Source organism: Pelodiscus sinensis, chromosome 3 (genome assembly GCF_049634645.1).
Source record: "Pelodiscus sinensis isolate JC-2024 chromosome 3, ASM4963464v1, whole genome shotgun sequence".
NCBI classification, from domain to species: Eukaryota; Metazoa; Chordata; order Testudines; family Trionychidae; genus Pelodiscus; species Pelodiscus sinensis.
The window spans coordinates 132,277,848-132,298,191 of record NC_134713.1 but is presented as its reverse complement, the minus strand read 5'-3'; the positions used below and the strand labels follow the sequence as shown (position 1 = coordinate 132,298,191).

The 20,344-nt window shown below is 38.9% G+C and overlaps 1 protein-coding gene across 1 annotated transcript in view; it reads left to right on the top strand.

The window, feature by feature from the left end:
* ADSS2 (adenylosuccinate synthase 2) overlaps positions 1–19,914 on the top strand; it is a 59,460-nt gene extending 39,546 nt beyond the window's left edge. The window contains exons 6-13 of the mRNA XM_075924882.1: positions 3,657–3,764; positions 5,490–5,571; positions 8,192–8,318; positions 10,858–11,012; positions 12,476–12,600; positions 14,708–14,805; positions 17,918–18,067; positions 19,312–19,914. Of these exons, the coding sequence (XP_075780997.1) occupies positions 3,657–3,764; positions 5,490–5,571; positions 8,192–8,318; positions 10,858–11,012; positions 12,476–12,600; positions 14,708–14,805; positions 17,918–18,067; positions 19,312–19,364 (898 nt within the window). The 3' untranslated portion in view covers positions 19,365–19,914. The remainder of the gene's footprint in view (positions 1–3,656; positions 3,765–5,489; positions 5,572–8,191; positions 8,319–10,857; positions 11,013–12,475; positions 12,601–14,707; positions 14,806–17,917; positions 18,068–19,311) is intronic.
* Positions 19,915–20,344: the final 430 nt, after the last annotated feature.

The window sequence follows — 20,344 nt, the reverse complement described above, 5'->3', positions numbered from 1 at the left end:
TTCATGACTGACTTGATGAAGTAGGACACTTGTGTTCATTGAAATGCATCGAGGCAATCTTTTTGCATGCAAGCCATTGTTGGATGGTAACAGAATTTCAGTTATTTCTATTTGTGAAGAGGTTAAAAATTCCATGCTTGTCTTTTTCCAGTGCTAGCTAGTTCTCACTTCCAATACATTTAAGAATTAAAAAGCAAACTAAGAAAATAATCTTTTTTTCAGGACCAGATGTCGGTATGCTAACTTTTAGCTAAGAACAATTTCTTATGGTTCACTTAATAAATCACTTCAAGATAACATTTCTGATAGAAGCACTGTTGAACCACTGCTAGCTGTGAGACCTTCTCTATAGCAAACATAAAACACTTCAATGTTACCTAGCCAATGTATGAATTATTTTCTTCATGCTGATCTGTACTCAAGAAAATCTGAGTATTACGATCTTTCAACTCTGTTTTGTATCACTCTGGTGCTACATGTTTTGGAAATCCCATACCAGTCACACAATGCTTCAAGCTGTTAAAGTTGATAGTGAATCAAAGCTGGTCAAATTCTCACCATGTTAATTGAGTGAAAAATACAATATATTTAGGGTTCAGCTGGTTTCCATCAGAGTACTGATGGAAGTAGCTGAATTCCATGGAATACTATGCATAAAATAAACACTTTTCAAACAGAAAATTTTTCCCTCAGAAAATTTTTGATCACCTCTAAAATTGACCGTGCCTGGCTTTGGCTAACTTCGTCTTGCTCTCCTCATAGTCATTCAAAATGATCATAATTGCTTTTCCTTACTTAGAAAATTTGCTGCTAAAGCACAGCTCCTACTGGAAGCTGTTGGAATCAGTAAAAACACATTCTATTTCATAGCCTGGGCCAGTGGTCCCCAACACGGTACCCGCGGGCACCATGGCCCGAATGATGTCCACTTGCTGAATGATCTGGGCCAGCCCCACCCCCGAGCAAGTGGCGCATAGGTGGCCCCACCCCCAGGTGCCCGGCAGCCCCAAAAGATTGGGGACCACTGGCCTGGGCCTTCAAATTAACATTGAAAAGTCTGTGTTGTTACTATTACAGCTTCTAGATCAGGGATTCTCAACCTATGGGTTGAGCCCCAGAATTGGGTCACCAAGTTTCAGAGGATCATGTGCCAGTTTCTATCCTATAGTGAAACATTTTTTCTAATTCCCAGAAGTTGGCAGGTTTTACTCTATTTGTATCCATTCTGGACAGTAACAAGGACTTGGTAATTTCAAAATATATTTCTGGGGCTATTAAGACTTGTTATTAAGAGCTTATGTCTAGCCTCCTTCAAATGTGAGAGTGCTTTTGTAGAATGTGCTATTTACATCAATAGCCTTATTTTAAGATATGTCAGTTGCAGACATCAGTGGAGCAGGAAAAAGATCAGATGCAACTGTGGGCAGTGGGATGGGTAGACTATTTTAGGAGAGCTTTCTGATGATCCCCTTAGCAACCCATTCATTTTGGTGAAACATGACATGACATTAGAATTAACAATTAGGACAAAAATGTATATGAAGAGGAACCCATGCTGAAGTCATCCGATTTTGCCAAAATCCAAGTCTTTGGGTACGTCTAGACTACATGCCTCTGTCACCAAAGGCATGTAGATTAGGCTACCAGACATAGGAAAATGAAGCGACGATTTAAATAATCGCCGCTTCATTTAAATTTACATGGCTGCCATGCTGAGCCAACAAACAGCTGATTAGCTGTTTGTTGGCTTAGCGCGATAGTCTGGACGCGCGGGTGTCAACATCAAAGGTATTTGTCGACCACCCAGGTATGCTTCCTGGGATGAGGTTTACCTGGATGGTCGACAAATACCTTTGTCGCCACCCGCGTGTCCAGACTATCACGCTGAGCCGACAAACAGCTGATCAGCTGTTTGTCGGCTCAGCGCGGCAGCCATGTAAATTTAAATGAAGTGGCGATTATTTAAATCGCCGCTTCATTTTCCTATGTCTGGTAGCCTAATCTACATGCCTTTGGTGACAGAGGCATGTAGTCTAGACGTACCCTTATATAACCAATGAAATAATACTTTGAAATAATATAGTTTTTTTTACTAGGAGATTTTCCTGGTGGTGTTTGGATCCTTCACTCAAATAGGTATTGTTCATTAAAATCATTGCTCTGGTGTGAGGTTAGAGATGAGGGGTTCACTATGCAGGCTGCCCTGTGGAAACAGGACAACCCCAGCCCTCTCATCACAGCAGCTTGAGGCCAGGTGAGAGGTGTCAGTCCATGGATGCTGCAGCTCCCTTTCTCCAACCCAGGTCCTGCTGGCCCCATGGAGTTATAGCTGTCCCAGTCTCTCTCTAGCTCCTTGCTGCCCCCTGTGGTCATTCTGCATTACTGTCCCTCCGACCAAATTCCTCCCTTTCCATTTTATGAGAAACTGTCAAATTCTTGGGACATCCTGTTGTCCTGGCACAACCAAACCCTTACCTCGCTTTAAGTTATAAAAGGAAGTTGCATACCAAATTTGGTGGTCCTATCTTTTACTGTTAAAAGGAATTCTTGAGCAAATGGACTCACAGACAGACACACACATTTCTACAATACATAGTAAGATCAGTAAATAGCAATGTTTTTAATAAACAATTATATTCTCTGAAGTCCTATTTTTGTTTTCTGATTGGACATTGAGAGTAGAGTTGATTTACAGTCTTTCAACATAGCATACCAGCTGTTGGATACATAACTGCCACAAATGCCATGAAACTATCATTTCATTAGCTTATTTCGCCTTCTGATCAGGTCTAGGTTTTCTAGGTTGTACTTGCTCTCTGGAAACAGTGAACACATAATTATGTTTTCTGATGTCACTGGTGTTTTCTGTTTCCAGATGAAAGAAGGCCAATGACAGTTTTACATCATTTTAAGAGAAACAGTTTAGATATCATCTTGTTTTAAACTACCTGCTTAATTTTTCAGATGCTAGCAGTTGTGCAAATCTAATATGCAATACCTTCAAGAGCTTATCTCAGAATCTTCTGGCTAGGCATGTTCTCTTCATATACTGAGCAAAATTCTTGTTTGTTTGTTTGTTTTGTTCCTATATAGATCCCAGTGCTTACTGAAGATTTCACAAACATATTTTTAAATTAATCCTGTGTCTTTTGTCACTTCAGTGCATAGACTGTGCTCCAACTTTTTTCCTCAGGAGAAATTTTTTGTCTTTGGGATAAATAACATATTTATCAGAAATGATCTGGGTCTGAGGAATTTCAGTTCACTTTATCAAAGGGTCATCAGAATCAATTGCACATGCAATTAGAGAGGAAATTAACGTCAGGATTTATATAAAGGAAGTTTCAGCAAAAAAGCGGGGAATGGGGAAGCAAAAGATTGGCTTTTTTAAAAAATTACATCTTTCATATGTTTTCAATGTTAACATTATGTTCACAAAAAGCAATTAATTTTATGAAACTCATGTAAGTTCCTTATTAAATATAAAAATATTTATCATAAAAATTTAATTATAAATTAAGCATTAAGGAAAAATGGTCAGTGGTCAAAGTTAAATGTTGGTACTCAAAACTTTGCTTTGCTTTTAAAATAAGGGTTTTTTGGTCTTCTCATTTTGAGAGTAACTTGTATGACTCTTTTTTTATTTTTTTTAAAAGTTTGGGAACTACCAAAAAAGGTATTGGTCCAGTGTATTCTTCGAAAGCAGCTCGAAGTGGGCTCAGAATGTGTGATCTTGTTTCCGATTTTGATGAATTTTCAGAGAGGTAATTCTAATTTTATATTTGAAATGTAACCTTTCAAGCATAACTTTAGACCAAGGGTGAATAATAATTTTTTGATGCAATTCCAAGATTTTGGTAAGTGGTCAAGGGCAGCACTTTTCTGTGGAGGAAGTGCAGACTCTGGGATAAAGGTTGGGTGCAGAAAAGAGCTCGGAGTAGAGGATTGGAGTGCAGGAGAGGGTGTGAGATCTGAGAGGGACTTTGAGTAAAGGAGGGAGGTTGTAACTTGGGGCAGGAGATTGTGGGGGAAAGGGTTCGGGAGGGGTATGGTGCAGGAGAGGATTCTGACCAGGGGGGAGAGGTACAAAGGGGGTGCAGAGGGTTTTGGTTATGACCTAGGGCAATGGATTGGGGTACAGCAGGGGGTACAGGGTTGGGGAGATAGTATGGGTGCAGGAGAGGATTCTGGCACGGGGGAGGAGTGCAGGAAGGGGTGCAGGGTCTGGGAAGGAGTTACGAAATGGGGGAGAGGGAATGCAGAGGTTTTGGATAGTGACTTGGGGCAGGGAGTTGGGATGTGGGAAGGGAGTTAGGGATGTAAAAAATAATTAAAAAATGTAATGGTGTCACGGCAAAAATTGTAGCCATTACACAGTTACATGCACTGCAGTATAAAGTTTATAAAAGCTTTATAGTGCAGAGCCCACAGCAAAACCTCCTTGGAGAGATGCCGTCTTGCTCCCAGGGAGCTAGTGCATAATTGTAATGGAAACAGTTTAAACAGTACACTTTGACATCCCTAGAGGGTTGGAGTACCAGATGCAGGCTCTAGCCAGGAAGTGCTTACCTACTTCAGGTAGGCTCCCTGACTGCCTGCTGCAGCCCTACTCATAGCTCCAAAGAGGCTATGTGCCTCTCTGCTCTGCATGCCTGAGAGATGGGAAAGACACTGCATGCTGCCCTGCCCCCAGCACAATCTTTGAAGCTCCCATTGGCCAGTTTCCAGCCAATAGGAGGTGTGAAGATTGTTTGTGCTGGGGGTAGGGCAGTGTGTGAAGTTGTCTCCACCCCCCCCGCCCCCCCAAAGCATGTGCCTGCAAGATGCACGCGATACCTGGAGGTGAAGAGGCACATAACTTCAGCGACCAGACATATAGGCTATATCTAGACCACAGGATTTTTTCGAAAAAAGTGGTCTTTTTTTTTTCCCCAAAAAAATTTCACTTGCATCTAGACTGCCACCGCATTCTTTCAAAATTAAATGGAAAGAACGCAGTGGGCTTTTTTTGACAGCGGTAAACCTCATTTTACGAGGAAGAACGTCTTTTTTCAAAAGAGCTCTTTCGAAAAAAGGTGTTCTTGAAAGCAAACTGGACTTTTTTGAAAGAGAGCATCCAGATTGCCTAGGTGCTCTCTTTTGAAAAAGCGGATGGCTATCTTGTATTTCGAAAAAGCTTCTTTTGAAAGAAGTGTGTAGTTTAGACATACCCTTGGAGTGGTGTGGGGTTGCAGCAGGCAGAGAGCTGGCCTGAGACCTTTGGAACATATTTTGCCTGCTCCTGCTTTAGACTGACAGTGTATTAATTATGTTAATGGTATATTTTTGGCATGTTCCAGATAAATATCTAACTTATATTCCAAAAGTCATATTTGGATGTATCTATCTGAATTTTAACTTGAGTTGCCACACACTTCTGACCTCTTGATATAATCTAAATGTTGGTGAGCAAAAATATTGAAGAATTTTTTTTTGTGTGTGCCTTTCAGGTTCAAAGTATTAGCTAACCAATACAAAGCTATCTATCCAACCTTAGACATAGACCTTGAAGGGGAACTGAAAAAACTCAAGGTAAAACTATCTGAGTTACAACAAATTATTTAATCTTTTTGTGAATCCCTAGAATGCTGGTCAATTTTGTTAGTTTTTATTTTGATACATCTGATAATGTATGTGGATTATTTATCAGTTAAGTATATTTCTAGTAGGGCTGTCAATCACCATTACCTCATGTGATTAACTCATGATTAACTGTTAATAGAATACCAGTTGCAATTTATATACTATTTTTGGATGTTTTTCTATATTTTGAAATATATTGATTTCTTTTACAACATAGAATGCATACTGTACGATGCTCACTTATTACTATTTTTTATTACAAATACTTGCATTGTAAAAATTACATACAAAAGAAACGCAAAGGAGGCTAACAGTGTGAGATTTCTAAAAATAGGTACAGCACTCAATTTGCTCTTTAAGAGTATGAAGTGCTGTCCAAAATCTGAGAAGGACAGGCTGTGGAGCAGGGAGGTGAGAATATAACTATGTAAAGGTTAACTAATGAGCCATTTTCAGTGTAGATTGGAGACATAAAAACATCACAGTACTTAGGGATGAAATTACTTGTATTGATTGTGCCTTTTGCAGTGTTATACTAAAATGTTGAAAGAGTAAAAGCTTTGTGCTCCCATCCAAATTGTTAGTATGGGAAAGCGTCTATATTCTTGGGCAGGGGTGGGCAATATTTTTTGATGGGGTGCCACTCCAAGAATTTGAAAAGCTGTTGAGGGGCACACTCTTCCATATTAATGGAGGAGGTGCGTGTTCTGGAATGGAGGTTGGATGCAGAAGGAAGCTTGTAGTAAAGTACTGGGGTTCAGGAAAGGGTGTGGTATTGCGGAGGGAGGGAGTTGTGACCTGGGTTAGAGGACTAGGGTGCAGAGGTTTGGGTTGTGACCTTGGGCAAGAGGCAGTTGTGACTTGGGGAAATGGTCTAGGGTTCAGGAAGGGTGTGGGCTGTGACTGAGGGCTGGAGGCGATTGTGCCTTGGGCAGGGAACTGGGGGGCAGGGGCTTGGGTTGTGACTAAGGATGTTAAAATTAGGTTATTTTAGTAATTGAATAGTCAATGGATTTTTTTTTAATCGACTACTTGATTACTCAACAGGAGAAGGCAGCCTGGCTCAGTCCCAGCTCATACCAGGATCAAATCCTGCTGTGGCTCTGCAATTTAAAAGCAGTAGGAGCTGAACAGACAAGCTGCCCAGCACCTACTGCTTTTAAATTGCAGAGCCACAGCAGGGTTTGGTCCCAGCATGAGCCAGGACTGAGCCGGGCTGCTGCTGGAACAGCCCCCCTGCCCACCCATCCCTGCTGCAGCCTCTGATAGAAGCAACACAGGCTCCTGCTCTGATCTAGAGGCAGCAAGTGTGTGTATGTGGGGGGGGAATTCAAGTAATCAACTCGACTACTCTCTTACATCCCTAGTTGTGACCTGGGGCAGGGGATTGGGATGCAAGATCTGGGAGGGTATATGGAGGCAGGATGGGGGCAGAGGGTTTGGGTTATGTGGGGTGGGGGACAGTGGGGTGGGAAGACTTACCTGCTTGACTCCCAGTCATCAGCCTTCTCAAGCAGATTCTCTGCCTGCCCCTCACTGGCTGCAGGGGCCATGTGGTTTTTGCCTGTGAGTCTGGGGGTTGCTTTGCAAGCTGCCTATTGACAACTTGGACTGAAAATCAAACCTGGTTTCTGGCCAGTGGGATTATGCTAGTGGTGGGAACTGTGTGTGAAGCGTCTACCACCTCCCCATGGTGCTCAGCTGTTCAAACCGAGCCCCGCAACCGCCGCATTTCTTAGCAGCATGAAGGGGGCAAGCATGGAGTCTGCCTGAGGCTCCCCACTGCATCAGCAGGTCAGATCCAACAGTTTAGCAGGCTGAATTTGATCTGTGGAGGGTATTTTGCCCAGGCCTGCTCTTGGGGGACAGGATATATGCTCAGTACAAGTCTGCATGTTACAAAGAGCTCTAGTCCCTGGTAAATGAGATTAAGACAATCCCTTTTCCTCCCATTAGCATAAATATAAAGAGACATTTAGACCATTGGCTCCAGATTGTCACTAATGGATTTTCACAGTACTTGCTTTTGTGGGAAGTCTAGCACTTCAAAATAAGATACTGAATTTAATAAAATGTTGTGCTTTTAAACTATACATTTGTGTATGGATCCGGTCTTTCACATTATATTTGTAAAATATTCAAAATGTTGTGTTAAGAACTTCTGGATTAGATTTTCATTTTTTCCTCTTGCTTTTTGTGCTTTAGGAAAGAGATCCTCATATCCCCTAAAAACTCTAAGGTTTTTCTCTGCCCCGCCCTCATTACTAACCTACAGTGCTGGTCATCACCCAGAGAAGCCTGTTATTTTTTTTTGGATTGTCTAGAAGAGATTATTTCTGAATGTATACCATGCTTCCTTTATGCTAAAAGAATTAGTGAGTAGTTTTGTCAGTAGTACTTAGACTGAAAATCAAACCTGATTACTTATATGGCAAAGCAGTACTCCTAGTGCCTCTAGCTGGCTTTATCATAGAGAAACTTATAACTAGAATATATCGTATACTAATCATTCTGGATTTATAACTTACTAATTAAACCCAATCTTTAAAAAGCTTTTTGTTTTACTTAGGGCTACATAGAAAGGATTAAACCAATGGTGAGAGATGGTGTTTATTTCATACATGAGGCTCTGCATGGACCACCAAAGAAAATCTTAGTAGAGGGTGCAAATGCAGCATTACTGGACATTGACTTTGGTAGGTGTGACTTTTTCTGAGAAATATGGTAGCATGTATGTGCCATGAAGGGAAAATGTCTAGTGGCTGTGCTATGCATAGGTGCTTTTGTGGAAAATGTGTTTTCTGTTATGAGCAAACACTATACTTGCTGTTTTAAGTCAGATTTTGACTCCATGTTAAGATTCTCCCTCCAAAAAAGTCCTTGCTAAATTTTGCATGTGTTCCTTTATAAGCAGACAATATTTTGAAGTGACCCAATTGAACTACTTCTTGAGATTTGGATCTCAGGAAAAAAGAGACGTTAATTAAAATTAGGACATTCTTGTAACGCTTTTTGGAAGTCATAAAAGTATGCACAAATTAGGTCAGGATTTGACTCTTGATTTGATTTTTAAGGAATATGTGTTGAATGGTGTTATAGTTGACTAAACCAGTCAACTGCAATTTACTAGCTAATTTGCATATTGCAGTCTTGTTAAAAAGCTGATTAAATTACTAAGGCTTAAAGGTTCTAACGTCAGGTAAGTTTTTGTTTTCCATTTAAATAATTGTTCAGTGGTGGGACTGGAGATGTGGGGTTCAGTGTACAGGCTGCATCAGGGAGAGAGGACAACCCCAGCACTTTCTCACCGTAGTAGCTTGGGGCCAGGTGAGAAACACCTGTCCATGGCTGCTGCAGCTCCAGCACATACAGCAAAGGGAGGAGTGTCTGTCTCCTGGCTGGGGGACAGACACATAGGTAACTCTCCAAAATATATAGTAGATGGCTGTCCCGTTCTCCACCCCTTCTGGCCCAATGGAATTATATGTATCCCGGTTCTCATTTCTGGCCCTTTACTTCCCCCTGTGGTCATTCCTGCCAGAGCCCTTTCCATTTTATGAGAAATAATCTAGTTCCAGGCACATCCCATTGTCCTGTCACAACCAAACCCTAAGCTTGCTTTAAGTTATTATAAGAGGAAGCTGTATACCAAATTTGGTGGTCCTAGCTCTTAGCATTTGGGAGGAGTTCTTGAACAAATGGACTCATGGACAGACACACATTTCTAAAATATATAGTAAGGTTTTACAGTATGAAAAGATATATTTACTGTAAATTAGTAAAATACTTTGAAATATGCAATATTACAGGTTATCATGAGCTTATAAAACTAAAGATAGTGTCTTATATACATGGTTTATGAGCTACCTCCTTGAGATGTCTTTCTCCATACTATACTGTTACATTTGAGATTTGTAAATCCTGTATTTTTGTGGAAGTTAAAGGGTTTTTCCCCCCCTCAGTGTGTACATCTATGCTGAATCTCCTTAAGCAAAATGTAGAGTACCTACACTGCATACCCCCTTAGCACAGGTATAAATAGTAACAGACAGTGAGACATTCCGTAGGCAAGAAGATTGAAGGCGCTCCTAAACCTTTAGCATACATATCCTACACACAGCTCTGCATGCATTCAAACCACCCCCTAGCAGTGTAGCTTTTCTCTGCCTCTCCACCTCCGGGAAAGTGGCTGGAAAGGCTCCAGCAGGTCCCTGTGGCGTGGAAAGTTTTCAGAAATGGGCAAATGCTAGAGCACGGGTCGGCAACCTTTTCAAACCAAAGAGCCAAACTACATCAAAATTCAGAACAAAATGTCAGAACAAAATGTCAACAAAGAGTTGTATAAGAATGCCCATTTGGGAAGACTGAAAATATACAACTTAATATTATTGATAATTGACATTAATAATAGCATAAATGAAATATTGTACTCTTGAATTTATTTAATGGGACTTCTGCTGCTGCATCTTTTCACACATTTCTTTGAAGTTTACATCATAATTGGTCAAATTCAGATTCATGCACACATTCAAGCTGCTTGAGTAATTACATGTTTTTAAAATTTTGAATTAATGTTTTCATTTGAATTTAAAAAGTTGCATGCATTTTAGGAATGACAAAAGAGCCATATTTGGCTTGAGAGCCAAAGGTTTCAGACCCCTGTGCTAGAGCTTTTCCCCACCAACTGCCCTCCATCAGAGCCTTTCATCACCATTTGTGGATACCGCTTGTTTTACACTATAGTTTGTAGCTACATGTATGCTGATGCCTGCGGTGTGCAATACAGACATACCTTCAATCTCCTTTCAAAATACTCATAGTTTTGCTATGAGTGAATGCACTATGTAGTAGAGAATCAGATAAATTTACTTTCTGGTGACTCATGACAATTTTTGGCTTGAATGCCCCTTGTAAGTTGCATTACTATCTGGTCTCAATCTTGTGCCAGTTGATGTAAGTAATAAATCTCCTGTTGGTTTCAGTGGGATACATTGCACAGAAGAAAATTAGGAATTCATTAAATATGAAAAAAGCGCTTAACTGCAAATTGTATTTATTTATTTTGGTGTTCTTCATAGCTTTACAGAATCCACCAATGAGCTCTTTCCAAAAGGTATGAAATTATCCTATATATGGATAAATTTCAAAAATAATTTAAGGTCCAGTGCATTTTTCTTTTTCAAGTGCAATTGCATGTTTCAGTTTTCTTTTCTTCTGGATTTTCTTTTAAATTAGGGACGTACCCTTTTGTGACCTCTTCAAATTGTACAGTTGGAGGTGTCTGCACAGGATTGGGTATGCCACCTCATAATGTTGGGGAAGTATATGGAGTTGTAAAAGTATATACAACTAGAGTTGGAATCGGTGCTTTTCCTACGGAACAAGATAACGTAAGCATTACTTGTACGATCAACAAGTGGGGAAAATAACTGTCTTTGATAGATTTAACCAATAATACATTTGACTTCCTTTAATCTGGCAATCCTGGGAAATGGTATGACAGATTAAAGATTTTGCTGGGCTAGGAAGAGTTCTGGAGGGTCTGGGCATGAAGGGCTAGGGATGGGGTCATACATGGCTCCGCTCTCCCCACTGCTTCCAACCATCGCCCCCCCTATTGCTATGGAAGAGTTGGGGAAAAACCTTGGGAAGCAGCTCTGCACGCTGCCATTCTCCCCAGCTGAATGGGGAGCGGAAGCAGCAGAGTGAAGAGCTGCTTCCTCCTCCGTGCCTTGAGTGTTCCCGAATTAGGGACACACAAAGAACAGAGGTTTAAGTGTACTCCTTAAAGTTAAGGGCATATTGCAGCCCATACAAAACTATCACCAGCATCAGATTCTGCATGAGATTTAGTGGCATTGCTTGCCCTAAAGTACTGCTATTCTCAGAAAAGTAACTCTCAGTTAACAAATCTGTTGCCTGGATACAGTGATCCATGTGTGCTTATTTTATAAAATGAATGCTGTCAGAGGAAGATGAATTTTATTCTGTTACATGCACCAGCCGCAAAATGGCAAGTTAGGTCATGTTGCAAAAAGGCAAGCAACTTGACTAAAGATTCTGCACCAAAAACAGCCTGACTCTTTGATCCTCAGTAGTATTTGCAGCATTGGCAGCCTGATTGCCAAGTATTTACAACTTAATTAAGATTGACAACATTGTCACGTAATAGGTTAGGCATTATATACAGTAAAACCTGTGTTATCCAGCATGCTCAGAGATTAGGCCATTCATTAAGCCAATCATGGTAAACCAAGCCAGGCCTCTGTACCTGAAGATGTGACAGTATTGTGGCTTGGGTAAATGCTGGTTAACAAAGTTTTCTGGTTAACAGGGCCAGATAACAAAGGGGGGTAATGTATGCATACCGAACTTGCTAATGAAGCCCGGGATTTGAATTTCCCGGGCTTCATTAGCATAAGCATAGAAGCCTAATCCGAACTATCTAGTCTGTGCCGCGTGTAGCCGCGCGGCACGGGGTTCGCACTAGCCGGCTTTTAAAAATGGCGGCGCCGGCTTTATGCTAATGAAGCCCGGGAAATTCAAATCCCGGGCTTCATTAGCAAGTTCGGTATGCATACATTACCCCCCTAGTTTGAACTAGGGGGGTAGTGTAGACATACCCAAAGGTTTTACTGTAGCTGAATGAAAGTGTAGTGTTGAGAAAATGGCTTGCTTAACTAGCATTCTTGCATTTTAAAAAAAAACTACTGGCCCACTAAGGGTATTTGGTGTGTGTGTTTTTTTTTTTTTTTTTTTTTTAAATCTTGGTGGATATTTTTGTGCATCATGGGGGACTTTAAGATTATTACAGCATTCTGTTAAATGTGCTAAAACACACATCTTCCATCAGGAAATTGGAGAATTGCTGCAGACACGAGGTAAGGAGTTTGGTGTGACCACTGGTAGGAAAAGAAGATGTGGCTGGCTGGATCTTGTGTTACTCAGATATGCCCATATGATTAATGGATTTACTGCGTGAGTATTCTATAAAGTGCTGACAAGTTGGCCTTCATATGTAACATAATGTAGATTATAGCAAATTACATAGTTCCTAGGAAGTAACTCTTATAAAATTGTCATTAGCATTGGTAGAAAATGGTACTATTCAAATGAGCGTTAAAAGGTTTAATCAGCCCCAAAAGTTACATACCTTGGGTGTTAGATGGTAGGTCATACTGTAATTAGTTCAAGATTCCACCTCTCTTGTGTAAAGTGAATTGTGAACCATATGTATTCCACCTCCATTTTCCACATATGTGGTTCTTAAAGAGAGAACTCGTATATGACACTTTCCATTTTTGAGTCCAATGTGTTGTTTTAAGGTATATTTTAAACGTACTAAAATACTTTAAATATTTGCACTAAAATATTGTGTAAAGGTATAAAATAAACTCTGTCTATATTCAAAAATGCATATTTTCTAAACTTGTTTCCAGCTTTTGTACGCCATGAGAAATTAATATTAAGCACATTAATATTAGTCTTACTTGTTAAGAGAATGATATTTCCAGTGTCTTCTGGCATAAGCACTTATTATACACTAATTTGCAAGTTTTAAAAAAATATACTTGACTATATATCTTGCCAGTCTCAGATGGGATGAGTAATATTCTGAACACATCTTTCACTTTTCTTCCTATCCCCACTATTAGAAGTTGCTTCCCTATGACATTGAATTTAACACATGACCAGCAGCAGAAATGGCTTTGTAGTTTTTCTGTACATGAATATTTGTAAAGAGGTTAATTCCCCTTTCTTTTGGAATTTGTGTTATCTGTTTATATTTCGGTGATTCACATACTTGAGTTTTTTCCCTGCCTTTCTCTCTAATAAAAGTACATATTGACTCACTATTCATGCAATTCCAAGAACTATTTCCCTTTGGTTCTCATTACTTAGCACTTCTCTCCCTCTCTTCCCTCTTTCAAACAAACAAAAGTTCCTGAAGGTTCTTCATCATTCCGGAACTGGAGAGCCTTAATATATGACAGCTAGTGGTATTAGATGTTAACGAGTAGATTTAAATGAATACAAACATTTCAATTTAAAACTCTGCAAATTACTATTGGAAATGTGTGATTGGTTGTATGTTTATTTATTTTTTTTTATTTTTTTTTAAAAGAGCAGTGGAATAAAGCTCAGATGAAACTATCTAGCTTAAGAAAGAAACGATTATAGTTGTAAATCTTTATTTAAATTTTCATGCTCCTTTTCTTTGCCCTTGTCTGCTTTCGGACAAGTAACCAAATCTGGGAAACCTTTTAAATGTTATCTGCTCATCCAGTTACATCTTTGAAGAGTGCTTTTAATGTTTAATTTCCACTCTGTTCATGTAACAGCTTGCTGAACAAATACATTAAAAGCCATTGATTAGATATACCTCATGACTGTTTTATTTCATTTGAACTAAATTTATGCAAAATTGGTTAATGCCCACACCACATACTTAGCTCAGTTTTTTTGTGGTGTTTTTAATTAGCATACTACATTAACTCCCAATTTGTCAGTCACATATGTAAAATAACAAAATATGGAAGTGATCATGAGATCTATTGTTTTACACATCTTGGCTCTTTTGAATGAGATGAAAAGAAATGCTGAAAGCAATTTATGTAATTGTTCTGTTGCTTTCTATTAGAGGTGTTAATGAGACTGCTAGAAATCAAAAAGTCTAAGCAGCAACCTACATAATTAGAATTGTTTCATTAAAGCAGTTTCATTCTATTTGGGGGGGGGGAGCTGTCCCTTAAATTATGATCTTTTCATATTTGTGTGAAATTGGGCATAATTCAGGATTTGGTCCAGACTATTGATGTCAATAGATTTTGTGTCAATCCAACAGCTGTCTTGTTGTCTTTCTTTATTGTCTTGGACTTTGTTTTAAAAATATGAAAAATAGAAATTTTAAATTCCGACTTCAGTTACTAAACATATAAAATTATTCCTAATTTGATTCATAGCTATTTTGGAGCTAAACTTTTCATGCAATAAGTGGAAAGAAATGTAGTTAAGTTTTAGACCAATAATTCAGAGCATATAAAATGCCATTAATAAAGGGCTTGCTTTTTTTTTCTTTTAATAGAGTGGCTGTTACCAAATTGGATATCTTGGATGTATTTCCAGAAATCAAAGTTGGCGTTGCTTACATACTAGATGGTGAAATCATACCTTATATTCCTGGTGAGTCTGTTTTATAATTACTGTGTTGAGAGCAGTGTTCCCTTTAAGCTGCATAGCAGCACAGCTTCACAAGTGATTAATCAGCCCTGCCCAGTCAGAGGCTCAGGGTTATGTGCACTGAGCTGACTGGGTGGGGCTGATTAATCACCTGTGAAGCTGTGCAGTAGTGCAGCTTAGAGGGAACACTGGTTGAGAGATCAAAGTGTTCAGTGCTTTAAAAGGCATGTAAATAAAAAACTTCTATGCCTCATGAGTTTGCGACTGCACAAATGCCAAAGCGATACATGTAATCTCAATGAGTGCCAAATGACATTTATACTGCATCCTGGAGCTCTTATCTGTCAAAAAACTTATAGGAATTTTTTTTTTAAATGCCTACCTTTTTTTTTTTTTTTAACTCTTGATACTGTTATTTTGTAACCTTTAATTCAGCCTGACTTATTACATCAATCTAACCGTACAAGTCTCAGAGGGAGGGAGAAATTCGAACTAAAACATTTAAATTCAAAATAGTATTTTTGCCATGCATAGTAATATTGCAAGGAGCAGTATGTCCAGATGGATGCATCTATCCCAGGAATGAGAGCGCTACATTTTTTCACTTTCTGATGGGTCTGTAGTTCTAATACTAAAGAGTCACAAGTTATTACCTGAAGATATTTAAATCTCCACTTCATTAGCAATTTCGGTTGGCTACATTTGCATCCCTATCTCGAGATAGGGAGCAAGTGTAGACGTACCCACAGAGAATCCCATAGTAGCCAGATTGCTTGAAGCATACTTCTGGTTAGCCAAGCCAGCTGTTAAATCTTTTTCCCAAATGGGCCACTTGTATTGAGTGCCCTGACAAACGGTTCCTTGGTACCTATGACCTCAGTATCCACATTCGATTTGTCCATCACTACTTGATTTCTAATAGCCATTGTGTCCATCAGACAAATGTTGGAGCTGTCAGTGCACTCTATGCAGGAATCGTACTGCATGTTTCATGAGGACAAGATGGCATACAGAACTCAAATCATTATTCCCTCAAGGTGCAGTGGTCTTTCTATGTTTCCAAAGAGGTGCTTCTACCGTCACTTTGTACAAGGCCATAGCATCTCATTAAGGAGATGTGGCACACCTTACCTGCCCAAAGGGCTCTGAAAATTTACCTCAAATGTATGGCATCCACAAGGAGATCAGGTGTCCTGTTGGTATCCTTTGTCAAAATTCCATGGACTCATTGCTTCCAAGTTCTTTGTTGCTTGGTGGGTTAGGCGATGCATTATGGAAACATACAAGGCATCAGATTGAGGGTCTAGAAGGAAGCAGAGCACAATCTGAGACCCTTGATTAGCTAGTGGGTAGAAATAGGTAACAAATCCACAATGGAAATTTGTATGGTGGGCCACCAGATCAAATGCTGCCACCTTTATCATGCACTGCACATCCTATCCTCTGCAGAAGCATTCTTTAAGCAGGAAAGAGCTGCAAGAACTTGCCCAGATATGATTCTGTTTTTTTAGCAAATATTTATGGATGGGTAAAGATACAATTTTTCGCTGTTCTGATATGTTCTGTAACCCTCCCTACATCTGTTACTTCCCAGAAGTCAGGAATTATGGGAGATGCGGAGATGAGGAACACACAATTTCTTACTGATCATTTCTTTTCTAGCTAGCAGTCTCTCGCATTTCTATTCGCCATGAATGGCTTATAAGTCAAGAGTCAGGTATTAAGCAGAATTGTTACCATAAGGCCATCTTTATTGGTCTAATGTACATAGTTACTTTGTTTTCTCAAGAATGTTTAACAATGGTATGAAAGCTTTACAGTTTGGGAATAGCTTATCTGGAGGGAAGCAGGATCTAAGAGGGCATGGCTAGAATATGCAGGTCCAAAACTCTGATTTGCCCCCATGAGCTGCAGTGAGAGAGGAAAGCAGCCCAGAAATCAAGAAATGTGGGAGACATTGCTCGTAGAAGGGAAATTATCGGTAAGAAATTTACTTTTTTAGAGAACAAAGCAATAATTATGGTGGTAAACTAGTAAAATGTACCTATTTGGAAATTGAGCTATTGAAGGCATTTAGTTAGTGGGGTTTTTGAAATGCTGTTCCTATAGCACATTCTTATTGATGTAGTTGACACACGCTATCTTCAGTTAGCTTTGCTGGATATTTGGATAGGTCAAAGGCAGTTGGCCTGCCTGGGTAAGATCTGGCTGGATCGACACTGAAGGGCTTTCGAAAGTGCTCCACGTTGACCTTATTGAACTCTTCTGAAAACCTGGGAATACATGATCAGTTCTTTAAAATGTACTTTTTCTCCAAAAAGCATGATATTCTTTTAAGTTGGCCTATTTTGACATCCAGAACTTCCCTATCACTTAACATTCTTTTATTCTGAAATGTTGAGTCCCAAACATGCATTAAATTCACTACACCTTTATTCACCTGGGAAGCTGGGTTCAGACATGGAAAATAGGAGTATTGCAGTAGGTTCTAAATGTTAACGGACTTTGACTCTTTGAACTTCATAGGGGAAGTGAGTCTCTGAGATGAGGGCTCTTCACTGAGAATGTCTGGCCTACAGTCTTCTCCCTTTAAACCAGAGGGCTACTAGTTCGGGTGCCTCATCTGATCTCAGTTGCAATGTGTCTCACTATAACTCAGGGGAGTTCCTCTGGCAGTCCCTCACATCAATGAAGATTAATCCCAATATTTTGCAACAATATACAAATCTGTTTAATACCTGTACCATTGTGAAATACTGGTATATACAGGATGGTGGTCATATTAAATCTGCATTTTGTTAGAACAGGTTAGCTTCCAACATAACAGAACTTTCTGCCATTAATAACCTCTTGAGAATTCTTGAACAAGACACCCATGCTTTAAAATAATAGGCAAATATCTGACTCCATATGAGAGAGCGCCATTGAAATCTACACCTGACTAAGAGAATTCATTATTTCACAAGCTTAGACAATCTCCTTTTATGAGGTCACCATTGATAGAACAAGATGCTTGTTAAAATGACTTTTAGTTGTGTGACTGGTTCTGTAAAAATATACAGATCTTCTGGATAATTTAATATTCACTGTTTAAATACTTCCTCTGTTTCTGCAGCAAACCAGGAAGTCTTAAATAAAGTAGAGGTTCGGTATGAGACACTTCCAGGCTGGAACACAGACATATCAAATGCAAGAACATTTGAAGAACTGCCTATAAATGCACAGAACTATGTTCGCTTCATAGAAATGGAGCTTGGTGTTCCTGGTAAGTAAAGCAAACTTTCATGCTTTAGGAAACCTATCTATCTGAAATAGAAATAACTTAAATTTAATTCCTTTGACCTTTTGAGTCAGAATATGATTTAAAGCACCCAGTTTGCTAGAATGCTGAGTTTTAAAGTGTCTTTCGTACTCTGACATTTTAATGCTTTTGAGCTTCATTTTAGCAGCAATATCTAAGAGATCAGCCTCCTAAAATGTTTGCAGCATATTTTAGTCTAACTTTACAATGTGAGTTATCATAATTTGCCAACCGATTTTAAATACTGGCATACACACTGTCCTGTTTGCATGTTTGCTTTGTTTTTTTTAAAAAAAAACAGCTCTTGTGCAAAAAGTCCTATTTGTAGGAGTTTGGGGAAAAAAAAGCGGAATGGCATATTTGATTAGTCAAGTAAGGACTCGTTTCTGCCATCCTTTTGTTCGGTTACTACTGTTTTAGTGTGTGAGTAGTCTGACTTCATTGGAGATTTACTAAGAAGCAAAACACTAAATCAACCTAGGAGTGGCCGAATATTGTCCTAAACTACAGGTCGACCCTTTCTAGTCCAGAACCCTTGGGACCTGACTAATTCCGAATGAGAGAATTTTCTGGACCATGAGAAGTTAATATTGTCTAGCAGCATTACTGTGCTGTTAGAGGACATTTAGGGGTAAATTAGAGCTAAATAACAGCTCAGAACACAGAGCTAGGACTGCTGGCTGTAAACAAACCATGGGACCGCAGGAAACTTGGCTACACTCATGAAAAGTGTACATCCCGCTAAGTAAAATCATTCTGGATGTTTCTGGACGAGTGTGTTCTGGATTAGAGGTTCAACCTGTAATTAGTTTTAAGATTAAAAGATAGAACTGGAAGTTGGGAGATGTGAGTTATAATAGAACTAAGAATACAGAATGTTATCTTTCAGCAAATTGCTTGCATTCTGTATGCTTAGTTTCCTCATCTGTAAAACATAGTTTTGAAAGGATTTTGAAAATTTAAGGCCATGCTCCCTTTGACTCAGTAGCACAAGTTCAGGCACTTCATAGTGTTTAAAGATCTGTGACTCTAGTGGTGCTACAAAAATGCAAAGTGTCATTATCTAATAACAGTCAGTACTATTAGTACAGCTTATTCTGCTATATTGGTCATAGAACTTTTTTCCTTTATCAGAATGTCATGCTTTGATTTAATTCATATATGGTAAAACAGTGCACATTATTTTGTTGTTGTTTCTTTTTTTGCAGTTCAGTGGATTGGAGTAGGGAAATCCAGAGAGTCAATGATCCAGATGTTTTAAAGATTTCAGATGCGTGGAAGAAAGCACACTTCTAAAAAAACAAAAACAAAAAAACCCCCCCAACAACTGCTTAGTCTTACGTGTATTAGTAGTAGTCTACAAATTGCAAAAAAAAAAAAAAAAAAAAGTTGGAAGGATAGATCTATGGAAGTGTTAGACTTGGCGTATCAAACGGATTGCTACTCCTGAAAGACTTTGACCTGTACCTTTATCAGCTCTCTATCCAACTGGCAATATCTCCAGGACACTTACCATTACTGTTACATATGGTGCCACCAGACTTTTCTTTGTCATCTACTATTTACTTCATAACATAATCCTTCATGTTTGAAAATGGAAGGTATCATTATTTTCATGACTGTCTTGATTGTCGTATCCATGCTTCGGGCGGTGTTTTTTCCCAGAAATCTTCAACAGTAAATATAATGCAGTTTTGCACAAATGGTTTTACATTCTCATTATTTGTACTCCTAAACTACTTGTATTCTTTATGACTGCTGTTGTAGTGAATGATTAAAGAGGGATTCTGAGGATTTTTATAATACTATAACCACTGTCCAAACTGTGTCTTTATTAAATATTTATGATTTAATGGGAACATGCAAGGACCTCTTACAACACAAGTTTATTGAAAATGTGCAAAAAAAATCTAAGTTTGATATTGTATAAAGCTCATTTACAATTATTGAACTATTCTGATTTTTTATTAAGCATTTTAGAACATTTTTCTGCACTTCTACTTTGAGTGCATATTACAGTAAATCTCTTGCTACTTAGAAGGAAGCATATTTATTGATAAGTTTAAAGTTCTCGGTGGCACTTTACATTTCCTCTTAGTAGTAGTAAGAATTATTTTTGACTTCACAAAACCAGGCAAAGGTACTATAAATTTTTTAAAAAAAACTATAAATCAAAATGTACAGTAGAGATTTAATGTATTCTGATTCAGACAGGGAAAGAATAATCAGAATTCACCTTCT